This window comes from Oncorhynchus clarkii, chromosome 23, assembly GCF_045791955.1.
Source record: "Oncorhynchus clarkii lewisi isolate Uvic-CL-2024 chromosome 23, UVic_Ocla_1.0, whole genome shotgun sequence".
In the NCBI taxonomy this organism is placed as follows: Eukaryota; Metazoa; Chordata; class Actinopteri; order Salmoniformes; family Salmonidae; genus Oncorhynchus; species Oncorhynchus clarkii.
Genome location: NC_092169.1, coordinates 41,839,727 through 41,866,824, shown reverse-complemented (window position 1 = coordinate 41,866,824; position 27,098 = coordinate 41,839,727). Strand labels below are relative to the sequence as shown.

The following is a 27,098-nucleotide window of genomic DNA, read 5'->3' as shown; positions in this document are numbered from 1 at the left end:
ATTCCTTTACACGGTAACATGGGGAAAAGGGGCTGGACGGAACCAAAGCAAAGAAAGTAAATCTCAAAGCCCCTCCTATCTTACCTGCCTAACCACTTTTACCTAATTTAACACCACCTGGTGCCCTAACCAAAATACAGGGGGTGGTCCGCCCAGGTCTTACCTAGTGTGCCTTGCCAGTGAATATACTACGGGTATATGTATGCCCGCGGGCCTCTTGCCTAAACACTCCCAAGGTGCCTTCCCCTTCCCCCCTGGGAACAAATGAAACAGAATATTAAACAATTTCACAAACAAACTAAGCAAACAAAGGACATCAACTAAGCTCTACCTGAGCAACAAACTCACAAAACATACCACTACCCAGCAATGAAATCCCAGCAAATCAACCTCCAGCAAAAATCTCTCCAGCAAAAATCTCTCTAGCAAAAATCTCTGCAATGACCTCCCTGCAATGACCTCCCTGCAATGACCTCCCTGCAATGACCTCCCAGCAAAATCTCTTCAATGACCTCCCTTCAATGACCTCCCTTCAATGACCTCCCTTCAATGACCTCCCTTCAATGACCTCCCTTCAATGACCTCCCAGCAAAATCTCTTCAATGACCTCCCAGCAAATCTCTCTCTCCTGAACAGAACACTGGCTTTTATATAGCTTCAGAATGAATGTGTAACTGGAGACAGCTGTGTCTTGACGAGGGGGCGGGGTCAGCTCTTCAATTAGCCCTGGAGTCGACCAATCAGCTGCTTGAGGGATTTCAGGAAGCCATTTCCTGAAATAAGCACATGCAAATACACAAACTACAACACAAACTGGGGAACGTAACACGCCCACCACAAAAATTGCAAACCTAGTTTTGCAATAACAAAAACCAACGCATCCCCAGTTAGTAAATCCGTGATAGAGCGTCAGCAACCAGATTCGCCGAGCCCTTCACATAAGCTATCTGTACATTATATCCTTGTACAATCAGAGCCCACCGCATAAGGCGGCGGTTCTGGTTGTACATTTGTTTCAAGAACACCAACGGATTATGGTCCGTGAAGACCATAACAGGCAAAGCACTGGAGCCCACATATACCTCAAAGAACTGTAAGGCAAGTAATAATGCCAGCGTCTCTTGTTCAATTGTCGAGTACCTTGACTGACACGAGTTGAACTTACGGGAGAAGAAACTGACGGGCCGATCCACTCCGTCTTCATCTTCCTGTAAGAGAACCGCACCCACCCCCACTATACTAGCATCTACCTCCAACTTAAAAGGTTTGTCAAAGTTGGGGGCGGCAAGCACTGGGGAACTACTGGGTGTAGGAGATAAGATATGCTCCTTCAACACTTTCAGCGGACCCCGTGGGGTGTGTCCAAACACAAGGTCAGCAGGGCTGAACCCTAAAGACTCTTGTATCGTTTCCCTTATAGCAAATAGGACAATCAGTACTGGTATCCATACAATACTTGCGTAGCATTACCTTCAGCGTCTGATGCCAGCGTTCTAGATCCCTTTTGACTCTCTGGATGATATGGACTGGAGACCTGATGGGAAATACACAATGTCTTTAACACATTTGAAAACAGTTTAGACATGAAGTTGCATCCCTTATCAGTTGGATTACTTTAGGGAGTCCAAACGTAGAGAAGAACTTCACTAGTGCCTTCACCACAGTCTTAGCCATTATAGTACGGAGAGGAATAGCCTCTGGGTATCGAGTAGCACTGCACATTATTGTTAGTAGGAACTGGTAACCTGACCTGGTTTTCGGCAATGGACCTACACAATCAATTATCACTCTTTCAAACGGTTCCCCAATCACAGGAATCGGGCAGAGCGGCCCTCGAGGAACTGTTTGATTCACTTTACCAGTGAGTTGACATATGTGACATGTTTTACAAAATTGGACCACTTCAGACTTCAAACCTGGCCAGAAGAAATGACGAAGGACCCGGTTATAAGTCTTTGTGATCCCCAAGTGTCCAGACCACGCCTGGTCATGGGCAAGTGACAGCACCTGCTGTCGGAACGGTGTAGGAACAACCACTTGACACACTTCACTCCAGTCATTAATGGTGTCATGAGATGCCCATTTACGCATCAAAACTCCTGCTTCCATAAAGTAGGCGGTCTCTCTAGTTTTAGCTTCCTCAATGGAAATTACCGAAGCAAAACACTTGCGAAGACTGGTGTCTTCTTTTTGACATTCAATCACCGTCGGGGGTGACAGACAAAAGAATGTCATGTAATTGGGACGCGATTTCGTTTTCCCCTGCCTTAGTTTTTACGGGGGTAAAAACTGTCGGCATTGCAGAAGGCATACTCGGTGCATGATCTTCTACCTCAACATTCTCAAAAAGGGAACTAGCCAAATCCACCACATCTCCTAGCTTGCGAGATTGTGCCCTCGTTAACACACAAGCAGGAAAAACATGTGGAAATGCTTGAACCAATTTCTCATCTGTAGTTCTGATTTCTGGCTTGTCTACTACCTCTAACACAGGAGTGACATTACCACCAGCAATATCATTCCCTAGTAGCAGTGTGACTCCTTTTACTGGCAGTGTAGACACTACACCAACACGGAAACGTCCTGATGCCAAGTCTGACAATAAGTGGACCCAGTGTAATGGTACAGGTACTGTTTTTGTCTCTATCCCCTGTAATATGACGTGTGAGCCACAATATGTTTCAGGAGACCAGGGTAAAGCATCAGTAACGATTACTGACTGCGCCGCCCCGGTGTCTCGTAGGATTTGGATAGGCTTTTGATCAGCTTGTTCTCCTGTTAAGGAAACACAACCGGCAGAGATAAACGGAGCATAGACAGGATCCGGTTTCTCAAATGCTGAATCAATAACTCGATCCAATGGACGAGTCAAAGACTTGACTAAACCCAAACTTTTCATTTTTGGGGATGGTGACAGGGACTGTTGCAGTTTATTTTTCAAAACTGGGCAGACCGCAATCACGTGACCCTTTTGGTGACAGTAAAAACATTCACGGATTTCATGAAAAGGCTTAGGGTTGTCAGAGGAAAAGCGACCTGAACGAGGAACTGAAGACGTAATCGTCCGGCCTTCAAAACGTGGTGCACCAAAGACAGTCTTGTGTGTCAAAGCGTACTCATCTGCCAACACTGCTGCTTGGGCCAATGTCGCCACTTTCTGTTCATTTAAATGAACTACAATTCTATCTGGGACATTGCCTTTAAAGTCCTCCAACAGCATCAACTCCTTAATATCAGCAAAGGTGTTAGCTTTGCTGGCTGAACAGAGACTCTTTGTCCCTAGCAAATTCAACAAATGTACGGTGAGAGGGTTTCTTGTGGTTCCTGAAGCGCTGTCTATAAGCTTCAGGCACCAACTCATAAGCCCGCAACATGGTAGTTTTAACTGTATTGTAGTGTAAACTGTCTTCCAGGGAGAGAGCAGCTACTACTTCCTGGGCTTTCCCAGACAATTTACGTTGTAACAGGAGCGGCCAAACCTTGAGTGGCCAATGCAGCGCAGCTATAGCTATAAGGTCTACTTTACGAAACCTACCCAAACAATCAAGAGGGCGCTTCAAAAAACTTGGATGGCTGATGCAGCCATCTTATACAATGCAGTCTCCTGAACACACTAACTAAACATGTCATCCAAACTCACAACCTACCATCACACCTCAATCACTAACCACAGAGAGCTCAGAGCAGCTGGGTCCGGTGGGTTTAATGGAAAGATCCCGGATGAGCCCCCATTATGTTACGCACGCCTCTATGAAGAGGGAACGCAACACCCTGCTACAACTAAACTCTCTGTGAAGTGAAAAAGGTATGGACTGTAGGTGCAAGTAAGGATGACAGACAGAATGTGGTACCGTTTACAAGGACTTTATTCCTTTACACGGTAATATGGGGAAAAGGGGCTGGACGGAACCAAAGCAAAGAAAGTAAATCTCAAAGCCCCCCCCCCCTCTCCTATCTTACCTGCCTAACCACTTACCTAATTTAGCACCACCTGCTGCCCTAACCAAAATACAGGGGGTGGTCTGACAAGGTCTTACCTAGTGTGCCTAGACAGTGAATATACTACGGGTATATGTATGCCCGTGGGCCTATTGCCTAAACACTCCCAAGGTGCCTTCCCCTTCCCCCCTGGGAACAAATGAAACAGAATATTAAACAATTTCACAAACAAACTAAGCAAACAAAGGACATCAACTAAGCTCTACCTGAGCAACAAAAATCACAAAACATACCACTTCCCAGCAATGAACTCCCAGCAAATCAACCTCCAGCAAAAATCTCTAGCAAAAATCTCTCTAGCAAAATCTCTGCAATGACCTCCCAGCAATGACCTCCCAGCAATGACCTCCCAGCAATGACCTCCCAGCAATGACCTCCCAGCAAAATCTCTTCAATGACCTCCCAGCAAATCTCTCTATCCTGAACAGAACACTGGCTTTTATATAGCTTCAGAATGAATGTGTAACTGGAGACAGCTGTGTCTTGACGAGGGGGCGGGGTCAGCTCTCCAATTAGCCCTGGAGTCGACCAATCAGCTGCTTGAGGGATTTCAGGAAGCCATTTCCTGAAATAAACACATGCAAATACACAAACTACAACACATAAACTGGGGAACGTAACAGAGCTGGAATGCCCAACACGTATGGTGTGAAAAAGTTAGGACAATTCTCCGTGGCATGTGGCTGAATGGACAACGTCTCTGTCTGGTACCCAGCAAGAATTATTCAGTTGGTGGGCAGTTAGACATTTCTTTAGACACAGTTGAGTAGCCTACAATGCTTATATGAAAATCTAAACTGGCACGCAGATCTTTTGTAAATTGTCACTCATATGAAAAGGGTTGCTGACCCCCTGGTATAGGCTATATAAAGCCGCCCAAGTGGAACGGAACATATAGTGTACTATGCAGCAGCATTGTCTCGTGCACTTCCCACCAAGATGGTTGCCCTGCATTCAGAGATGTTCCTTACAATGTGTGTGCCCGGCTCATTCTTGTATATGCCTGTCTGCATTGTTCTCCAGGGAAGCAAAACATCTGGGTGCTCATTATGTACAAAAGGCCTACATCCACACTAGAGCTAAATAACTTAGCTATATTTAATGACATTTTGCCAGCAGGATTGATTTGTTAGAACATCTCATTTAATTCAGGAAGATGGAGAAGCAAGATAGAGTGAGAGGTAGAAATGCATCATACCAGAGGCAGTTAGATTCAGGTAGGATTTAAGTATGTAGGCAGAGGATGATGATGAAGTAGGCCTACAGTAAGATTTTTTTTACATTTAACCCAACTAAATAATCATTAATGATTTACATGATCTCAATTACCATTCTGTCACTGGATAAAAATCCACATTTGCTATGTAGCCTGTAATTGTTATTGTTTTTTAGGCCAAAATTGGTGAAATTTTCTAAATAGCAAGTTGTTCAGTGTGTTTATTTTGATACCAATAGGCCTACATGGCGTTAGAAGAAATAAAAGTGCACACTACAGATGGCTATATCAGTCCACTAATACAGGACTGTTATAGGCCCAGTGTACTACTTTTGTCGATTTTTGAATAATATACAGTACCAGTCAAATTTAGACACAGCTACTCATTACATTGTTTTCCTTTATTTGTACTATTATTCAACATTGTAAAATAATAGTGACGACATCAAAACTATGAAATAACACATATAGAATCAAGTAGTAACCAAAAAAGTGTTAAACGAATCAAAATATATTTTCTTTTAGAGGTTCTTCAAAGCAGCCACCCTTTGCCTTAATGACAGCTTTGCACACTCTTGGCATTCTCTCAACAACCTTCATGACATAGTCACCTGGAATGCGTTTCAATTAACTGGTGTGCCTTGTTAAAGGTTCATTTGTGGGATTTATTTCCTTCTTAATGCGTTTGAGCCAATCAGTTGTGCTGTGCCATAGTAAGGATGGTATACAGAAGATCACCCTATTTGGTAAAAGACCAAGTTCAAATTATGCCAAGAAAAGCTCAAATAAGCAAAGAAAATCATTACATTCCATTACTTTAAGACATGAAGGTCAGTCACATATCAAGAAATATGAAGGTTTGTTCAAGTCCAGACAATTGTTATCAATCACAATGATTTAACTGGCTCTCATGAGGACCACCACAGGAAAGAAAGACCCAGAGTTACCTCTGCTGCAGAGGATAATTTCATTAGAGTCACGAGCCTCAGAAATTGCAGCCCTTATAAATGCTTCACAGAGTTCAAGTAACAGACACATCTCAACATCCTCTGTTCAGAGGAGACTCATGAATCAGGCCTTCATGGTCGAATTGCTGCAAAGAAACCACTACTAAAGGACACCATTGAGAATAAGAGACTTGATTGTGCCAAGAAACACCAACAATGGAAATTAGACCGGTTGAAATCCGTCCTTTGGTCTGATGAGTCCAAATTTTAGATATTTGGCTCCAACCGCTGTGTCTTTGTAAGAGTAGGTGAATGGACGATCTGAGTATGTGCGGTTCCCACCGTGAAGCATGGAGGAGGAGGTGTAATGGTGTGGGGTTGCTTTGCTGATGTCACGTTCAGTGATTTATGTAGAATTCAAGGCACCAGCATGCTACCACAGCATTCTGCAGCAATACGCCATCCCACCTGGTTTACGCTTAGTGGGTCTATCATATGTTTTTCAACAGGACAATGACCCAACACACCTCCAGGCTGTGTAAGGGCTATTTTACCAAGGAGGGTGATGGCGTGCTGCATCAGATGACCTGGCCTCCACAATCACCCGAACTCAACCAAATTGAGATGGTTTGGGATGAGTCTGACCGCAGAATGAAGGAAAAGCAGCCAACAAGTGCTCAGGATATGTGGGAACTCCTTCAAGACAGCTGGAAAAGCATTCCTCATGAAGCTGGTTGAGAGAATGCCAAGAGTGTGCAAAGCTGAGAATCAAGGCAAAGGGTGGTTACTTTGAAGAATCCAAAACATGTTTTGATTTGTTTAACGCTTTTTGAGTTGCTACATGATTCCATATGTATTATATCATAGTTTTGATTTCTTCACTATAATTCTACAATTTAGAAAATAGTAAAAATAAGGAACAACCCTTGAATGAGTAGGTGTGTCCCCACTTTGACTGGTAATGTTTATTTTTTATTTGGGGGGGGTTCTGCAGCACCCTCAGCACGGTTGTGCTGGTAACAGTAAATTATTACAGTTACAGGTTTTGTGTAATCCTTTACTTGTAACGGATTACATGTAACATCCCAACCCCGATTACATCCCAGCCCTGATCCTGGGAAGGTCATCTGCTGGCCGGCAGATTGCCTGGAGGCGCTGGGGAAGCAAAGAGGTATCAATATACGTACAATCAATTAGCAGCAAAAGTATTCTTCAAAATCTATCTCAGAATAGCTCAGAAACACATAGACAAGCTTTATTGATCAGAATGTCATAATTAATTTGATTCATGCATTTAATGCAACAATAAGTCGTTTTTCACACGACTGCTAAATATTCAAGAGAAAATCTGAAATGCCACTGACGTGCCAGAATGTCCCTTGTCCTCGGTACAGTTTGTAGACCATGGTGATGGGAATGAGAGAGAGGGAGGACATAGCCAGGAACCATCCCAGCCCGTAAGCCCACCACGGGTACACATAGGTGTTGTTGAACTTCAGAGGGCTGTACTTCAGCAGCGAGAACACAAAGGTTCCCTGGAAGAGGAAAAAGATGCCTGAAATATGTTGTTTTGTCTTATCACTTGTCTTGTTTGATATTAACAGCACAAGGTTTTGAAAGCAACTGCATTATGAAATAATACCCGTAAATGTAAGTAAAATAATGATGAAAATGCACTTGACTTAAACTCACTGTGCACATAGTAGGGGTGATGTATAGCCAACAGTACTTCACCAGAGAGGAGGGCCTGTAGCCAATCATATCCTCAATGTTGTCACAGAAACGTTCAGCACCTTGGACAGAGACATATAGGGGGTACAAAAGAACAGTTTCCTTGTTGTTAAAAGGATAGTTGAAGGAACTATAAGTATGAACTACTAGTTACAAAATGTAATTTCCCCATTCATACCATATATCCATCCAATACTGAAAGACTGGCATATGGAGAGGAGTAGCAGAGTGGCACCACTGCACACATAATGATCAAACAGCTGTATGATGTAGAGGCCACCCTGCAGAGAAATAGACATTCATTACAACTACTTTCAAACCTTACTCCATGTTATTGATATGTGTTCTTACAGTATATCAGAGACCCTTCTCTACCTGTTCACACAGCAGAAACTTTTTGAGAGCATGTGTGACCTGTGTCTGGGACCTCTCACCTCTGTGACCATGATGAGTCCGACCAGGCAGCAGCAACAGCAGATGAGCAGCAGCAGTAGCTCCCTCCGGTGGCCCTTTCTGAGGACGTTGGGGTAGACATCCGTTACCGAGGTCATAAGGCTCTCAAGGCCGACAAACTGGGGAACATGACAGAAGAGAGAGAGGGCAGTGTACATGAGAGGGTAAGGTGCATGGAAGAACACAGCAGGACACCGAGGTGGAGAGAGGGTAAGGTGCAGGGAAGAACACAGCAGGCCACCCAGGTGGAGGGAGGGTAAGGTACAGGGAAGAACACAGCAGGACACCAAGGTGTAGGGAGGGAAAGGTAAAGGGAAGAACACAGCAGGACACCCAGGTGGAGGGAGGGTAAGGTACAGGGAAGAACACAGCAGGACACCCAGGTGGAGGGAGGGTAAGGTACAGGGAAGAACACAGCAGGACACCCAGGTGGAGGGAGGGTAAGGTAAAGGGAAGAACACAGCAGGACACCCAGGTGGAGGGAGGGTAAGGTGCAGGAAAGAACACAGCATGACACCAAGGTGGAGGGAGGGTAAGGTGCCGTGAAGAACCGAGCAGGATACACAGGGTTAGGGTGTGGTGGGTATTGAGCTCTAACCTGGCTGTCCAATCCTAACAGGATGATCATGGTGAAGAAACACACGGCCCAGAACTGAGGACAGGGGAGCAGGGACACTGCCTGTGGGTACACTATGAACACCAGGCCAGGACCTGCAGCAGAGCAGCAAGAAAACAAAACGTTACAGAATACTCTACGTGTACCTCTGTTACACTGCATTAGAGACTTACCTGACTCAGCTACCATAGAGATGTCCACACCCTGTTCTCCAGCCATATAACCCAGGATGGAAAAAATAGCAAAACCAGACAGGAAGCTGGTCCCACTGTTCAACAAGCACAGGTAGAAGGAGTCTCTGCAAGGCACAAAACAGTCTTCAACATACAGTGCATTTGGAAAGTATTCAGAGCCCTTTACTTTTTCCACATTTTGTTGTGTTACAGCCTTATTCTAAAATTGATTAAATAAAAAATGTTCCTCATCAATCTACACACAATACCAAATAATGACAAAGCGAAAAACAGGTTTTTAGACATTTTTGCAAATGTATAAAAAAAAAAAACAGGAAATACCTTATTTACATAAGTAGTCAGAACCTTTGCTATGAGACTCGGAAAATTGAGCTATTTCTACAACTTGATTGGTGTCCACATGTGGTAAAATCAATTGTTTGAACATAATATGAAAGGCACACACCTGTCTATATAAGGTCCCAAAGCTGATAGTGCATGTCAAAGCAAAATCCAAGCCATGAGGCCGAAGGAATTGTCTGTAGAGCTCCGAGACACCATTGTGTCGAGACACAGATCTGAAGAAAGGTGTTAAACAATTTCTGCCACATGGAACGGCCCCAAGAACACAGTGACCTATATCATTCTCAAACGGAAGAAGTTTGGAACCTCTAACACTCTTTCTAGAGCTGGCCGCCCGGTCAAACTGAGCAATCGGGGGAGAATAGTCTTGGTCAGGGATGTGACCAAGAACCCGATGGTCACTCTGACAGAGCTCTAGAGTTCTTCTGTGGAGATGGGAGAACCTTCCAGAAGGCCAACCATCTCTGCAGCACTCCACCAATGTTTGAATGACCAGACGGAAGCCACTCCTCAGTAAAAGGCACACGACAGCCCGCTTGGAGTTTGCCAAAATGAACCTGAAGGACAAGATTCTCTGGTCTGATGAAACCAAGTTTGAACTCTTTGGCCTGAATACCAAGCATCACGTCTAGAGGAAACCTGGCACCATCCCTACGATGAAGCATGGTAGTGCAGCATCATGTTGTGGGGATGTTTTTCAGCGGCAGGTCCTAGGAGACTAGTCAGGGAAAGATAGTTGAGGGAATGATGAACGGAGCAAAAAACAGAGAGATCCTTGATGAAAACCTGCTCCAGAGTGCTCAGGATCTCAGACTGTGGCGAAGGTTCACCTTTCAACAGGACAACAGCCCTAAGCACACAGCCAAGACACTGCAGGAGTGGCTTCAGGACAAAGCTTGGACTAGCCCAGCCAGAGCTTGGACTTTGACCCGATTGAACATCTCTGGGGAGACCTGAAAACAGCTGTGCAGCGACACTCCCCATCCAACCTGACAGAGCTTGAGGATCTGCAGGGAGAATGGGAGAAACTCCACAAATGCATGTGTCCCAAGCTGGTGGCGTCATATCCAAAAAGACTCAGGCCTAAATGGCTGCCAAAGGTGCTTCAACAAGAGTAAAGTGTGTGAATACTTATGGAAATGTACAATTTCATTTTTTTTATACATTTACAATAATGTCGAAAAAACAGTTTTTTCTTTGTCATTATGGGTTATTGGGTGTAGATTGACGAGGGATTTTTTTATCAGCCATTTTAGAATAATGCTATAAGGTAACAAAGTGTGGAAAAAGTCAAGGGGTCTGAGTACTTTCCGAATGCACTGTATTAGTTCTCGATTCTCGTTCATATTATGTTTGAATACTCTTTCATATTAGGTCTCAATCCTCTTTTACACACTATTGTAATTGGTGAAGGTCTAAAAATATTTAAATGTAGGGGATTAACATTTAGCCCCAGGTAATGCCTTGTCAGGGCATGTTGTTCCATGACTCTTCTAGGCGTAGCTGAATGAGATAACTATGCATTTAAGGGATTGAATGTATCGCATCCGATCCAGCCGAGCCATCCAAGCCATCCGATCCATCCGAGCCATCCGATCCATCCAAGCCATCCAAGCCAGTGTAGATTTTCCTTTCTAAGTGTTCTATTCCTCCATGCTTAATTAACCAGGTGTGCATTTTTTACATCTTCAGACCAGTTAGCACCAGGGAATGAGCCAACTATGCAAGATCTTCACTGTGACAAATGAATACTGTGTATTCTAAATCAAACCCACACCCTAAAACTGAAGACTCACTTGTAACAGTTGTTGTTGTATTTGTTGTAGCTTCCGAGAGAAGTCAGGTATCCCAGGCATATGGCATAAGAAAAAAATACCTGGGTTCCTGCATCCATCCAAACCTTATTGAACACAAATAGGAGTTCAACTCTAGTCATAAACAGAACATTCAAGAATCAAAACAGAAATGTATTCCGGTAAGATGTGATGAGATTGAAGAAGGACTTAGAGGGCAGGTTTCCTGGACACTGATTGAGCATACTCCTGAAGGATGTGCAATGGAAATGCTCAATTTAAAATGTTTTTTATTCCCGGCCGATGCTCTATCCGTGTCCAGGAAACTGGCTCATAAATTTACCATACACATAATACCTGTGGATCAGCAAGCCGTGTAGCATTGGGATACATGTAGTAGAATATGCCATCTATAGCTCCAGGTAGGGTCACTCCTCGGACGAATAGCACCAGTAGCATGACATAGGGGAACGTTGCCGTGAAGCACGCTGCCTAGGAATAAATAGACAGGTATGACACAGAACAACACAATATTGACATTACCGGTATTACCATAGCAACTAGCAGGTATTACCATAGCAACTAGCAGGTATTACCGTACCAACTAGCATGTATTACCATAACAACTAGTATGTATTACCATAGGAACTAGCAGGTATTACTGTACCAACTAGCAGATAATACCGTACCAACTAACAGGTATTACCGTACCAACTAGCAGTTATTATTGTACCAAATAGCATGTATTACCATAGCAACTAGCATGTATTACTGTACCAACAAGCAGGTATTACTGTACCAACTAGCAGGTATTACCGTACCAACTAGCAGGTATTACCATACCAACTAGCAGTTATTATCGTAGCAACTAGCAGGTATGCCAAATAGCATGAATTACCATAGCAACTAGCATGTATTACCATAGCAGATATTACCGTACCAACTAGCAGGTATTACCGTAACAACTAGCAGTTATTATTGTACCAAATAGCATGTATTACCATAGCAAGTAGCATGTATTACCATAGCAACTAGCAGGTATTACTGTACCAACTAGCAGATATTACCGTACCAACTAGCAGGTATTACCGTACCAACTAGCAGTTATTATTGTACCAACTAGCAGGTATTACCGTACCAACTAGCAGCTATTACTGTACCAACTAGCAGGTATTACCGTACCAACTAGCAGTTATTATTGTTCCAACTAGCAGGTATACCAAATAGCATGTATTACCATAGCAACTAGCATGTATTACCATACCAACTAGCAGGTATTACCGTACCAACTAGGAAGTATTACCATACCAACTAGCATATATTACCATACCAAGTAGTACTATTACGATACCAATGTTGTGGAAATGCTTACACAGGGACACTCAAAGTCAATCTTAAGTTAATCATTGTTTATTGTCAGCATGCTGGAGAGGTTCCAACAAACTTGATGCACCATAGTGAACATCAGCCAGGAGCTCTCACGGGGCAGTCCAGGTTAGTTCCCTTATATACTGGTTATGGTTATGGTTACTGGTTATACTGGACATGTTACATAGGCACAGTTCATAGGGTTGGTTCTGGCAAGTGTCTGGCACCGTCTCATGTCTTAACTTAAAAGAACATCTTCTGGGCATTCTGACAAATAGTCTTAAGGAGGAGGTCATGACCCATGAGGAGGTGTATTTACCGGGCACAGGCAGGAGCCAAGGACTGTTTACGACACCAAAGACAAGATGCTCAAAGTAAAAATGTCCTTAACACCATCTAGCAAGTATTACCATACCAACTAGCAACTATTACCAACTATCAGGTTGATGTTTATTTTCGTGAGTCTAGTCCTGAAGGGAGAACTGAGTGATTTCCCCTTAGATAAGCCAGCTGCAAAGTCAAATATTTTCTATATTGAACAAGTTCATTAATTTAAGGTTAGGGTTAGCAGTGTGGTTAAGGTTAGGCTTAAGGTTGGGTTAGGTTTGGTTTAAAATTTGATGACTTGTGGCTGTGCTAGCTAGTGTCCACTCTGCAGAGCTGCGTCCAGGAAAAGATTCATGATGAATAACTCTGACCTGCAACCAACTATGGATCCATACATCTCACCAAGTAGGGTAGAGCTACAGCAAATATTACACCTCTGTTTTTTGTTGTTGTTGATTTTCTTTTCTTTTTTACCTTTGATTTAAAGATTGATTGAGATTGGAACGATGCATGTGTTCAGTCTCACCTTTCCTGTAGACCTCACTCCTTTCCAGATACAGAAGTAGCAGATGGCCCAGGACAGCAGAAGGCACAGGGCCAGCTCCCATCTAATGCCTCCAAGTGATTCTATTCCATCTGATATCCGCAGCACTCGCCGCCTGTGAGGAGAAAAGGTAGACACTGCAAAACATTTCGTCACCAAAATAAAATGTATCTAATATAAATATATTGTAGCCTATTGTAATTTATTGTATGCACTAATTATTTCAACATTGTTACAGTACCCTTTAAAAAATAAAATAAGACTATCTGATTAATTTGAGGCAAGAATATAATCATGAAAGATGTCATGGTTAAAAACACAGCATTATTATAGAATTACTTACTGCCAAAACTCTACAACTGAAGATGACGTATTCAGGAGAGGAACAGTCCAATTGCTGGTTACATTATTGGTACCAAATGTGACACAAGCATCTGAAATACATCAAAGTCTATTTGTAGCAATTTAAAAGTTGACAGTTTGGTACCAAATGTGAGGCAAGGATCTGAAATATATGGAAGTTGAGTTGAAGCAGGTAAAAAAAAAAAGGGGGGTTCTACTAAGCTAACATATGGAATTGTTTTTAAGATGGTCATACCATGGATCATTTAGATATTTGATTTTAAACTGTATGACCCCTGTAGGTATGAAAACATATATTTTAAAGTTATTTGATAAAATATTGATTTTGGCCTTGAATAACATATTCATAAATACACTGTATGTGTCATGGACTCCAGGCAATTATAAAAGGAAAGCCAGCCAAGTTGCGTACACCGACATCTTACTCCCGGACAAGCTAAGCACCTTCTTCGCTCGCTTTGATGACAACATAGGTCACTCTAGAGGACTGTGAGCTCTCCTTCTCCGCGGCCGATGTGAATAAGACTTTTAAGCGTGTTAACCCTCCCATGGCTGCTGGCCCAGACGGCATCCCTAGATGTGTCCTCAGAGCATGCGCAGACCAGCTGGCTGGAGTGTTTACGGACATATTTAATCTCGGCCTCCACCCAATACCCGGCCACGTGTCATGTAATAATCTTCCCAGCGTGAAATAGTTCCCAATAGTTGTGATTGTGACGTCATGTTGTAAAGATTTTCACAGCATGAAACTGGTCCTAGTCAATAATTGCATGCATGTCTGTGTGGATGGCTGAGCTCCTGCAGATGTTTCTCTCACATCCCCTCGCCCTTGATTTAGCTAATTATTTAAACTAACTAACATACTGTATGCACTGTCAATCAAAAACGTAGTGGCCAAGTCTTTGCAATCATTAAAAATCTCTCCTCACATCAACCCTGAGCACTTTGACGCATGAGTCCGGGTGTTTATATGCTGACCTCACGCCTCAACAATCTTCTGATTGGTCAGTGTCAAAACTTCTGACCACCATTGATTGGCAGATGTGTGAAGCAAATGCGCGTGCCCAAAGAAAAGTTTTTAGAGGTCGAGGGAGGGTGTGAGAGAAACATCTGCACGAGCTCAGCCATCTACGCAAAAGGACGAGCTCGGCCATCCACATGAAGAGACGAGCTCGGCCATCCACATGAAGAGACGAGCTCGGCCATCCACATAAAGAGACGAGCTCGGCCATCCACATAAAGAGACGAGCTCGGCCATCCACATAAAGAGACGAGCTCGGCCATCCACATAAAGAGACGAGCTCGGCCATCCACATAAAGAGACGAGCTCGGCCATCCACATAAAGAGGCAAGATCAGCCATCCACATAAGGAGACGAGCTCAGCCATCCAAATAAATAAACAAACAAACAAACAAACAAACAAACAAACTCGGCCATCCACATAAAGAGACGAGCTCAGCCATCCACATAAAGAGCACGGCCTTCCACATAAAGAGACTAGCTCAGCCATCCACATAAAGAGACGAGCTCGGCCATCCACATAAAGAGACGAGCTCAGCCATCCACATAAAGAGCTCGGCCATCCACATAAAGAGCTCGGCCATCCACATAAAGAGCTCCGCCATCCACATAAAGAGACGAGCTCAGCCATCCACATAAAGAGGCGAGATCAGCCATCCACATAAGGAGATGAGATCAGCCATCCACATAAAGAGATGAGATCAGCCATCCACATAAAGAGGCGAGATCAGCCATCCACATAAAGAGGCGAGATCAGCCATCCACATAAAGAGGCGATATCAGCCATCCACATGAGGAGACGAGCTCAGCCATCCAAATAAATAAACAAACAAACAAACAAACTCGGCCATCCACATAAAGAGACGAGCTCAGCCATCCACATAAAGAGCTCGGCCATCCACATAAAGAGCTCCGCCATCCACATAAAGAGACGAGCTCAGCCATCCACATAAAGAGGTGAGATCAACCATCCACATAAGGAGACGAGCTCAGCCATCCAAATAAATAAACAAACAAACTCGGCCATCCACATAAAGAGACGAGCTCAGCCATCCACATAAAGAGCTCGGCCATCCACATAAAGAGCTCCGCCATCCATATAAAGAGACGAGCTCAGCCATCCACATAAAGAGCTCCGCCATCCACATAAAGAGCTCCGCCATCCATATAAAGAGACGAGCTCAGCCATCCACATAAAGAGGCGAGATCAGCCATCCACATAAAGAGGCGAGATCCGCCATCCACATAAAGAGGCGAGCTCCGCCATCCACTTAAAAAGAGACAAGCTCCGCCATCCATATAAAGAGACGAGCTCAGCCATCCACATAAAGAGCTCCGCCATCCATATAAAGAGACGAGCTCAGCCATCCACATAAAGAGCTCCGCCATCCATATAAAGAGACGAGCTCAGCCATCCACATAAAGAGGCGAGCTCCGCCATCCACATAAAGAGGCGAGCTCCGCCATCCACTTAAAAAGAGACAAGCTCGGCCATCCACATAAAGAGATGCACGTGAAATGATTGAACTGGGAACATTTTCATGTTTGGAAAAATGTTATATAATATAAAATCACATATAATTAGATTTTCTGGATTTTTGTTTTAGATTCCCTCTCTCACTGTTGAAGTGTACCTATGATACAAATGACAGACCTCTACATATCCAGGTGTTAGAATGGCCAAGTCAAAGTCCAGACCTGAATCCAATCGAGAATCTGTGGAACGAGCTGAAAACTGCTGTTCACAAATGCTCTCCATCCAACCTCACTGAGCTCGAGCTGTTTTGCAAGGAGGAATGGGAAAAAATGTCAGTCTCTTGATGTGCAAAACTGATAGAGACATACCCTAAGCGACTTACAGCTGTAATCGCAGCAAAAGGTGGCGCTACAAAGTATTAGCCTGAAATGTGGCAAAAGGTCGCAAAGTTCAAGGGGGCCGAATACTTTCGCAAGGCACTGTATATACACCCACACACACACCCACACACACACACACACACACACACACACACACACACACACACACACACACACACACACACACACACACACACACACACACACACACACACACACACACACACAACCAGTCAAAAGTTTTATAACACCTACTAATGCAAGGATGTTTCTTTATTTGTACTTTTCTCTAAATTGTAGAATAATAGTGTAGACATCAAAACTATGACATAACATATATGGAATCATGTAGTAACCAAAAAGTGTTAAACAAATAAAAATATATGAGGTTGGGTGATTGTGGAGGCCAGGTCATCTGATGCAGCACCCCATCACTCTCTTTCTTGGTCAAATAGCCCTTACACACCCTGGAGGTGTGTTGGGTCATTGTCCTGCTGAAAAAAAGATGATAGTCCCACTACGCGCAAACCAGATGGGATGGCGTATCGCTGCAGACTGATGTGGTAGCCATGCTGAATTGTGCCTTGAATTCTAAATAAATCACTGCCAGTGTCACCAGAAAAGCACCCCAACACCATCACACCTCCTCCTCCATGCTTCGTGGTGGGAACAACACATGCAGAGGTAATCCGTTCACCTACACTGCGTCTCACAAAGACACGGCGGTTTGAACCAAATATCTCACATTTTGACTCATAAGAGCAAAGGACAGATTTCGAACGGTCTAATGTCCATAGCTCGTGTTTCTTGGCCCATGCAATTATCTTCTTCTCAATGGTGTCCTTTAGTGGTGGTTTCCTTGCATCACAAAAAAAATAAAAAATAGACAAATGCGGAAGGCTGACAGCTGGATCTGGTGGATTGAGACACAGCCAATGCAACAAACAAAAAACATATAACTAACTTAAACTGAATGATTTAAATGGGGATTGTTTAATTATATTACTCAGATTGACAGCTTCAAGTGGATTTGCAACATACTATCTTAATCCTCTCCAAGTAATTGACTCAAAAGCAAAATGTACACGAGTTAAATGTACAACACTATGTTTAACGCTTGTCTACTTTTCAAAAAGAGAATACATTTGAATGTACTTAGTTTTATCTGAACTGTGTGAGACAAGGCTGTGACAGCCTGCAATGGCCAGCTCCGATACTATTCTCATAATTCAGTCTTTTCCAGACCGTCAGAAGAGCCTTGCGCTAACACACTGACTGCTCATGATCTCCCCTAGACATTTCTGTCTTTGAATTGCAGTGGTGGATGTTATTTATTATCAGCACTGTGCTTTGTAACATAAAGTTGTAGTCGGACGTTTACATACACTTAGGTTGGAGTCAATAAAACTCGATTTTCAACCACTCAAATTTCTTGTTAACTAACTATAGTTTTGTCAAGTCGGTTAGGACATCTACTTTGTGCATGACAAGCATTTTTTCCAACAAGGCAGATTATTTCATTTAAAATTCACTATATCACAATTCCAGTGGGTCAGAAATTTGACTGTGACTGTGCCTTTAAACAGCTTGGAAAATTCCAGGAAATGACGTCATGGCTTTAGAAGCATCTGAGTAGCTAATTGGCATAATTTGAGTCAATTGGAGGTGTACCTGTGGATGTATTTCAAGGTCTAACATCAAACCCAGTGCCTCTTTGCTTGACATCATGGGACAATCAAAAGAAATCAGCCAAGACCTCAAAGAAAAAGTAGACATCCACAAGTCTGGTTCATCCTTGGGAGCAATTTCCAAATGCCTGAAGGTACCACGTTCATCTGTACAAACAATAGAACGCAAGCATAAACATCGTGGGACCACGCAGCCATCAAAAGGCTCACAGCCGTCAAACCGCTTATGTCTCTTAGAGAAGAACGGACTTTGGTGCGAAAAGTGCAAATCAATCCCAGAACAACAGCAAAGGACCTTGTGAAGATGCTGGAGGAAACAGGTACAAAAGTACCTATATCCACAGTAAAACGAGTCCTATATCGACATAACCTGAAAGGCCGCTCAGCAAGGAAGAAGACACTGCTACAAACCCTCCATAAAAAAGCCAGACTACGGTTTGCAACTGCACATGGGGACAAATATTGTACTTTTTGGAGAAATGTCCTCTGGTCTGTTGAAACAAAAATAGAATGATTTGACCACATTGACCATCGTTATGTTTGGAGGAAAACGGGGGAGGCTTGCAAGCCGAAGAACAGCATCCCAATCGGGAAGCACGGTGGTGGCAGCATCATGTTGTGTTTTTTTTTGCTGCTCGAGGGACTGGTGCACTTCACAAAATAAATGGCTTCATGAGGAAGAAAATTATGTGAATATATTGAAGCAACATCACAAGACGTCAGTCAGGAAGTTAAAGCTTCTTCGCAAATCGGTCTTCCAAATAGACAATGTCCCCAAGCATACTTCCAATGTGGCAAAATGGCTTAAGGACAACAAAATCAAGGTATTGGAGTGGCCATCATAAAGCCCTGACCTCAATACAATAGAAAATGTGTGGGCACAACTGAAAAAGCGTGTGCTTTTGTCAGGAGGACTGGGCCCAAATTCACCCAATTTATTGTGGGAAGCTTGTGGAAGGCTACCCAAAATGTTTGACCCAAGTTTAAAAGCTTGTGTCAAACAAATGCTAACTGAGTGTATGAAAACTTCTCACGCACTGGGAATGTGATGAAAGAAATAAAAGTTGAAATAAATAATTCTCTCTACTATTACTCTGACATTTTACATTCTTAAAATAAAGTGCTAATCCCAACGGACCTAAAACAGGGATTTTTTTACTAGGATTAAATGTCAGGAATTGTGAAAAACGCAGTTTAAATGTATTTGGCTAAGGTGTCCTAAACCTCCAACTTCAACTGTAACTAAGCTACAGAGGTAGTAGCTCCTGAAGGGAATATTGTAACCCATTAGCCTCCAATGTACTAACTGATAAAATTGCCACAAAGTTTCAGTTCAGTCACCAATTTGTAAATACCTGTGTTCCAGTCATTATTACAGTTGGCCCATGGCAGGTCAACAGTGAAGGATGAAAACAGGTAGTGGAAAGCCCAGGCCAGGATCACAATGTAGGTCATACATCCATATATAGTGATCACCTGGGCGGCGTAGCCCAATCCTGATGAAGACAAGAACAGAAGCATAGCAGCATGCTCATAAAACCTAACAGGATATATTTTGGAAAATTAATGGAGCCCTATGTTACTGCATATTCATTAAGGTCACTCAGCACTTGTTTCTTTTGCAGAACTCATATAGAAATGAATAAATGTGTCTCAGCACGGTTAAGGAACACCCTTCCTTGGGGCTTATAAAGTGAAGTGCTGCCTTTAGAGTAGAACTGAAAGTTTTCATTGCAGTGTGATTTATTTTACTTCACCAATGTTACAACTTTACAATCTGATGTAGCTAGCATAATGTTTAGACCAGGCTAGACAACATCTGCATTAAGACATCTGATAGATAAGATATGTGTGAAGCAATGATAAAAGCTCTCTCCGCGAGAGAGTTTGTCACAATAACAATGTACCCTTGTGCACAGAACTGTACAGCAGTGGAGGCTCCTTAGAGGAGGAAGGGGAGGACCATCCTCCTCAGTGAATTCACATTTTTTGCTAAAATCATACTAAATATATTAAAATGTCACCAAATAACTGATTGACACAATGTTTTGTAATGAACGTGTACAGTAGACTCAACAGCACTCAGTAGGGTAGCATCATGGTGAAGCTGGAGGACAGCTAGTTTCCATCTTCCTCTTGTTACATTTCCTTCAATATGAAACCTAAGAGGCTTATGGTTCTCAACCCCTTCCATAGATTTACACAGTAATTATGACAACTTCTAGAGGATGTCCTCCAAACTGTCAGCATGAACTGACATGTTGATCCATCCAAAGGATCAGAGAACAAATCTAGTAATGAAAACATAAGCTACAGCCAGCTAGCACTGCAGTGCATAACATGTGGTAAGTAGTTGACTTACAGAAAGAGAAAGACAATAGTTGAACAGTTTTAAACAAATTCATTCATTCAAAAATGAAAGAAAAGCAAGATAGAAAGATACAGAGAGAGATAGATATTTCATTGTATTGTTTTCACTTTCACTTAGCTAGCGAATGAAGCTAGCTAGTTTAGCATACTCAAACAGAGAAGGATGCTATGTTACCTAGCTGGCCATGGCTTTCCAACATTGGAACTCTTCCAAGTCAAGGTAAGCTTTTGGTTTTATTAATTTATTGGACAGGGGCCCGCCAGTGTAACTGCTAAACTGCTTTCTGACTGTAGACTGTACTTCATGATTGTAGCGGGTTTACTAATGCATCAGTTCTAGTAGTTCTAGTTGACTATGACGTGACAAAGATGTAGGCTGTGTGTAGCGGTTAGCATCATGATAAGAAGGTTTTGCTTGTCACAGACAGCTGATGTGTAGTGCACTTAAGTCCACAAGCAACCTCATGCTGGCTATAGTTAAAATTTGACTATCATGTAGTAGGCTAAACCTATCGATATTACATTGAACTGGGTGAATGGAATATGAATGACAGTCATCCAATATGCTGTAATAGAAATAAGAACATGCTCATAAAAAATATTGTCCTCCCTCATCTTAAACGGCACCGAACATCCCTGCTGTACATCTATACTCAACACAGAGATCACTATGTAATTCAATAATCCTCACCTTCAAACAGCGGGCAGATCTTCCTCCAGCAGGTGATGCCCCCCTGGCTGGTGTACTGTCCAAGAGCCGTCTCCAGGATGAACAGAGGGATGCCACAGGTCACCAGGTACAGGATATACGGGATGAAGAAGGCACCTGCAGAACAGGCAGGATTCACAAAAAGTAGGCCTCTGTTCACTTTAACCATATGTTGACTTTTGGGGGCCAGTGTGACAGGTTAGGTTTATTGGAAATAATTGACCTACAATAGAGGCAGGTAGGAAACAGGAGACAAAAGGGCTGTGAGACAGAGGTTTAATCCTAGACACATGAAAAGTGGGATGTACACGGAGTGTGCGGGGCAACATAAAATGAACAGCAGAGGGGCTAAGGATTTTAGAGATGGGTAAAGGACAGATGAAATGTGGGGAAAGTTTACTGGACTCCACCCGGATGGGCAGGTCCCGAGTGGAAAGCCATACCCTCTGCCCAAGCGTGGAGCAGGGGTCCGGTGGCGATCTGCCTGTCTACGATACCTGGATGTGGTCTTCAGAAGAGCAGCCCAGGCTATCTTCCAGGTACGGCGACAGCGGGGGACCAACATCTGGGAAGAGGATATGCTGACTTCTTGCTCATGGAAGAGCGGTGGCTGATATCCCAAGGAACATTCCAAGGTGGAGAGACCAGTGGCCGAGCAGGGAAGGGTGTTACAGGCGTATTCCACACAAGTTTCTGGCTTCAGGTGGTGGGGTTGGCGGAGACGAGGTACTGAAGAGCCGTCTACAGGTCCTGATTGGCTTGCGTCGACTGGCCGTTAGATTAGGGTTGAAAACCAGAGTACAGGCTGGCTGACAACCCAATGAGGGTACAGAACGCCTTCTGAATGCGGTAGAAGTTAGCAAGTTAGGAAACGTTGCAGCTGCACTCCGGATGTGGGTTGAGGCCAACTCACTACCACTCTCATCTTATCTGGATCCATCTGTGTATGTTCTACAGCGATTACTTATTCTAGGAAGGAGATAGTGGAGCGATGGAATTCACATTTCTTCACTTTAATGTAAAGCTGGTTCTCCAGGAGACGCTGAAGGACCTGTCAGGCGTGCTCTTGAGCTGAATGGGAAAAGACAAGGATGTCGTCGAGGTAGATAAACACGAACATGCTAAGCATGTCCCAGTGCACATTGTTGACCAGGGCCCGGAACACAGCATTGGTCCGAATGGCATAACCAAGTACACATAGCTTTTAACACGTTTAGTAGGGTTTGAAATCCCAGGAGATGAGTGGTAGAGGGTAACGTTTTTTAACCATGATGTCATTAAGGCTCCAGTAGTTGATACACAGGCACATGGTTTTGTCCTTCTTCTCCACAAAAAAATAACCCTGCGCTGGTTGGAGAGGCAGATGGACAAACACTCCCTGCAGCGAGAGAGGCCTCAATGTACTCCTCCATAGACTTGGTCTCCGGACCCGACAGGGAGTAAAACCGCCCCCGAGGTGATGTAGTGCCCGGAAGAAGGTCAATGGTGCAGTTGGAAGGTCGATAGAAAAGGAGGGACATAGTGTGGGCGTTGTTGAAGACCTCCCAGAGGTCCAGGTACTTCACGGGAATGGCGGATAGATCCAAAGCTTCTCCCAAGTCTGCAGGAAGATGTTCCGGGAAGGCAGTGTGTAAGGTCCGTAAGGTTGGCACAATCCCAAAATGTTTTGCATGTCAGCATTCAAATTTTCAAGATATGTAACTTTCAAAAAACATCAATCATCCACATACAGTACCAGGCAAATGTTTGGACACACCTACTCGTTCCAGGGATTTTCTATATTTTTACTATTTTCTACATTGTAGAATAAAAGTGAAGACATCAAAACTATGAAATGACACATATGGAATCGCGTAGTAACTAAAAAAGTGTTAAACAAATGAAATAATATATTTGAGATTCTTAAAAGTAGCCACCCTTTGCCTTGATTACAGCTTTGATCACTCTTGGCATTCTCTCAACCATCTTCATGAGGTAGTCACCTGGAATGCTTTTCAATTAACAGGTGCCTTGTTAAAAGTTAATGTGTGGAACTTCTGTCCTTCTTAATGCGTTTGAGCCAATCAGTTGTGTTGTGAAAAGGTAGGAGTAGTTCACAGAACATAGCCATATTTACTTTCCTCATCCAAACGCTCCTTTCTGTCCAACGTAGAATTCAATGCAATGCAATGCAATGCAAGTGTCGATACTGATAGGATCGAAAAAAAGGGAGCGCTGCTCTTGGGTCAGCTTTCTCCATTTTAAAACTTTCCTTAACATTATAAATTATTTCACAATTCTGAAGAGGGATCAGCTTCTAGTGATTTTTGACCACCTAAGGCTGCAAATATTAAGGAGGCTTATTCATCATTGCGCACAATGGGCTTCACGTCATGGAAGCCTACATGAAGCAAATACAACTCAATTGATTGAACATGAAATGTATGTCAATATGATTGAAATGGGCCTGTAGCCTACTGTTTATATTTGAATGTAGGCATCTCGGTCTTCATTTGCAGCATCTTTTTATACGTCACTTGCTTGTAATCAAAGACATTTGCAATGTTGTATTTGTAGTCAACTTTGTTCTGAAGTCATTGCCGGTCAAATAGAGAATGATACACAATGTTTAGCGGAGATCTTCTGTGTATACATTTACCTAATCACGTACTTAGCTGTTCTCAGTGGTGGAAAAAAGTACCTAATTGTCATATTTGAGTAAATGTAAATATACTTTAATAGAAAATGACTAAAGTAAAAGTGACAGTCTCCCAGTAAAATACCAGTCACGTGTGCCCCCTCTCTGGCCTCTAGGTCATCAGGTTGCTCGTTCATGGTGTACACCGGTCACCAGCGTTACAGCATTTGCACCTAATGACACTCACCTGGACACCATCACCTCCTTGATTACCTGCCCTTTATGTCACTCCCTTTGGTTTCTTCCCCAGTCGTCATTGTCTCTGTATCTGTGTCTGCGCTTCTTGTTTTGTTCATTCATTTATTAAATGTATTCAACTCCCTGAATTTGCTTCCCGACTCTGTGTATATCGTTACAATCGCTTGAGTAAAAGTCTAAAAGTTTTTGATTTTTTAAATATACATAAGTATCAAAAGTAAATGCAATTGCTAAAATATACTTAAGTATTCAAATTCTTTATTTTGAGCAATCCAGACGGCACCCTTTTCTTGCATTTAAAATGTATGGAGAGCCAGGGTCACACTCCAACACTCAGACATAATTTACAAACAAAACGTGTGTTTAGTGAGCCTGCCAGATCATAAGTGATAGGGATGACCAATTATGTTCTCTTGATAAGTGCTTGAATGGACCATGTTCCTGTCCTGTCCAAAATATAACCAGTATTTTTGGGTGTCAGGGAATTCATGTAATGAAAAGTATATTATTTTCTTTAGGAGTGTAGTAAAGTAAAAGTTGTCAAAAATATAAATAGTAATGTACAGATCCTTGAAAGTAGTACTTTAAAGTTTTTTTTACTTAAAAACTTTACAACAATGGCTGTTCTACAAGTGGTCTGAGGCAGGCATTTAGATTTTGAGTGTTTTTAAGTGCAACGTTAGATGCTTCTACGAAGGTTCTAACGATGAACTTAGCCTTATTAAGATGCTTTTGGGAAACCTTTCTTTCCCATTTGAATTGAAACATCTCAATTTCAGTTGAGATTAGTTTGATTGGTCCTGTGCAGTTGTAAATCAAGCAAATTCAACTTATTTGAGAAACTGTAAATCGTGCAAGGGTTCCAGTATTAAACTGACCCATAAATATATTTTGGAAGTCCTAAAGAAGATTTAGGATGTTCTAAATAACTTTAAAAGGGACCGTACTGAAAAGAGTTCAAACTCCTCCATCATAAACAGAAAACGCTTCTACGGCTTCGTCTACACAGGCACAATTCAGATTTTTTTCCCCCCACTAATTGGTATTTTGTCCAATCACACAAGATCTTTTCACATCAGATCTTTTTAAGAGCTGATCTGATTGGTCAAAAGACCAATTAGTGAAAATAATGATGATAATTGGGATGCCTGTGTAAACGCAGCCTCAGAGGTACACACATGTATGCACATATTTCACCAACAAGCAAAAAGGAGACTTTGTTGACTCACCCCCACCATTCTTGTAACAAAGATATGGAAACCTCCATATATTTCCAAGTCCAATAATAGCACCAGCCACAGTTAGAATGAACTCCATTTTACTATCCCACTGGCCACGCTCCTTGACCCTCTGTTGGGTGTAATGCACGGATCCTGGGAGAAGCTCGTGTCTGCCAACGGAGAGAGGAGCTGCCATCCTGCCAGTAAGAGAGGGTCCGGAGCCAAGAGCTGCGTGTAGAGTCTGTTGAGTTCCTGCCTGGAGATCAGTTGTTGGTGCAATGGACTGCTCCTGTTGAAGCTTTTATGGATATCAGCACTGTCAAGATGGGGTGGTGGTAGCCTCGAGGTCAGAGAGGCGGAACGTTTCCAACCTCTGAGCTGCCTGCTCTAAAATCTGTCAGCCAGAGGGTTACCGGCTTCAGCATCCAATATAATTCATACTGCCGTTGTGCCCTTGAGAAAGGCACATTATATCTAAATGGTGTTAACACCCGTGTGGGCTCTTGAACTCTCTCTTCAAAGTTATTTTCAACTTTCCCTTACGGTACTTGTCGACTATCGGTCTCATGACGGTATTTAGTCTGAGATAGAGTTTACAATCCGCTTTGGGCTGCATTTCCAAACAACCCGACTCCTCTGAGAAGACCGGACCCCGGCGCAACCGGACCGCAGTAAGCCTCATATTGAGAAGAGGGTGCTTACATTATATCTTAGCCTTGGGCAGCCACACTAGGAGAACAGAACATTGGGCGTATCCTACTATTGTACAACAAGTCCTTCCATATAGAGATGATGTTCAGCAGCTCTTGGATGACAAAGGAAATAAGTATATTTATTGTTACAGTAAAAAACGGAAAGCGGGAGTGGTGGCAGTGCTACCTTTCCCCAGACATCACAACGTCCCATGTACTGACGTCGTTAGTTCTCTGTGTATCATCATACTGTACATGGAGCCCACAGGACCACTTATATGGATATTTCACCTAAATTACGGGTGAACAAAACCAAAGCATGGACTGCTTACAGGGTAAAGCAACATTTTATAAAAGGTTAAAATGCTAGATTGGCAGTGATGATAATCAACTTTTGGTATAGTCACCCCACAATATTTACAAAGATGGAAATAATTGATTCATTGGCTGGTGATATAAAACAATTTTAACAGCATTACAAAAGAGTATTATAAAAGACCTTGTTCAGATCAGATGAGTTTGAAGACAACTGTAATGACAGCTCAACAACATAATTTCACACCCTTCCACTTACATCACATACAGTTGAAGTCAGACGTTTAGATACACCTTAGCCAAAAAGATTTAAACTCAGTTCACAATTCCCAACATTTAATCCTAGTAAAAATTCCCTGTCTTTAAAAAAAATATTATTATTATTCTTATTATTATTATTTCACCTTTATTTAACCAGGTAGGCTAGTTGAGAACAAGTTCTCATTTGCAACTGCGAC

At 42.8% G+C, this 27,098-nt stretch overlaps 1 protein-coding gene across 1 annotated transcript in view; it reads right to left on the bottom strand.

Moving 5' to 3' along the window:
* LOC139381293 (sodium- and chloride-dependent GABA transporter 2-like) overlaps positions 1-25,829 on the bottom strand; it is a 39,290-nt gene extending 13,461 nt beyond the window's left edge. Inside the window, exons 1-16 of the mRNA XM_071124750.1 lie at positions 25,643-25,829; positions 21,521-21,655; positions 19,815-19,955; positions 13,874-13,964; positions 13,513-13,645; positions 11,649-11,783; positions 11,295-11,398; positions 9,136-9,260; positions 8,945-9,057; positions 8,328-8,465; positions 8,072-8,174; positions 7,855-7,955; positions 7,527-7,697; positions 7,262-7,317; positions 1,440-1,534; positions 1,151-1,336 (exon numbers count right to left, since the gene is read on the bottom strand). Coding sequence (XP_070980851.1) covers positions 1,151-1,336; positions 1,440-1,534; positions 7,262-7,317; positions 7,527-7,697; positions 7,855-7,955; positions 8,072-8,174; positions 8,328-8,465; positions 8,945-9,057; positions 9,136-9,260; positions 11,295-11,398; positions 11,649-11,783; positions 13,513-13,645; positions 13,874-13,964; positions 19,815-19,955; positions 21,521-21,655; positions 25,643-25,829 — 2,014 coding nt within the window. The remainder of the gene's footprint in view (positions 1-1,150; positions 1,337-1,439; positions 1,535-7,261; positions 7,318-7,526; positions 7,698-7,854; positions 7,956-8,071; positions 8,175-8,327; positions 8,466-8,944; positions 9,058-9,135; positions 9,261-11,294; positions 11,399-11,648; positions 11,784-13,512; positions 13,646-13,873; positions 13,965-19,814; positions 19,956-21,520; positions 21,656-25,642) is intronic.
* Between the last annotated feature and the right edge of the window lie 1,269 nt (positions 25,830-27,098).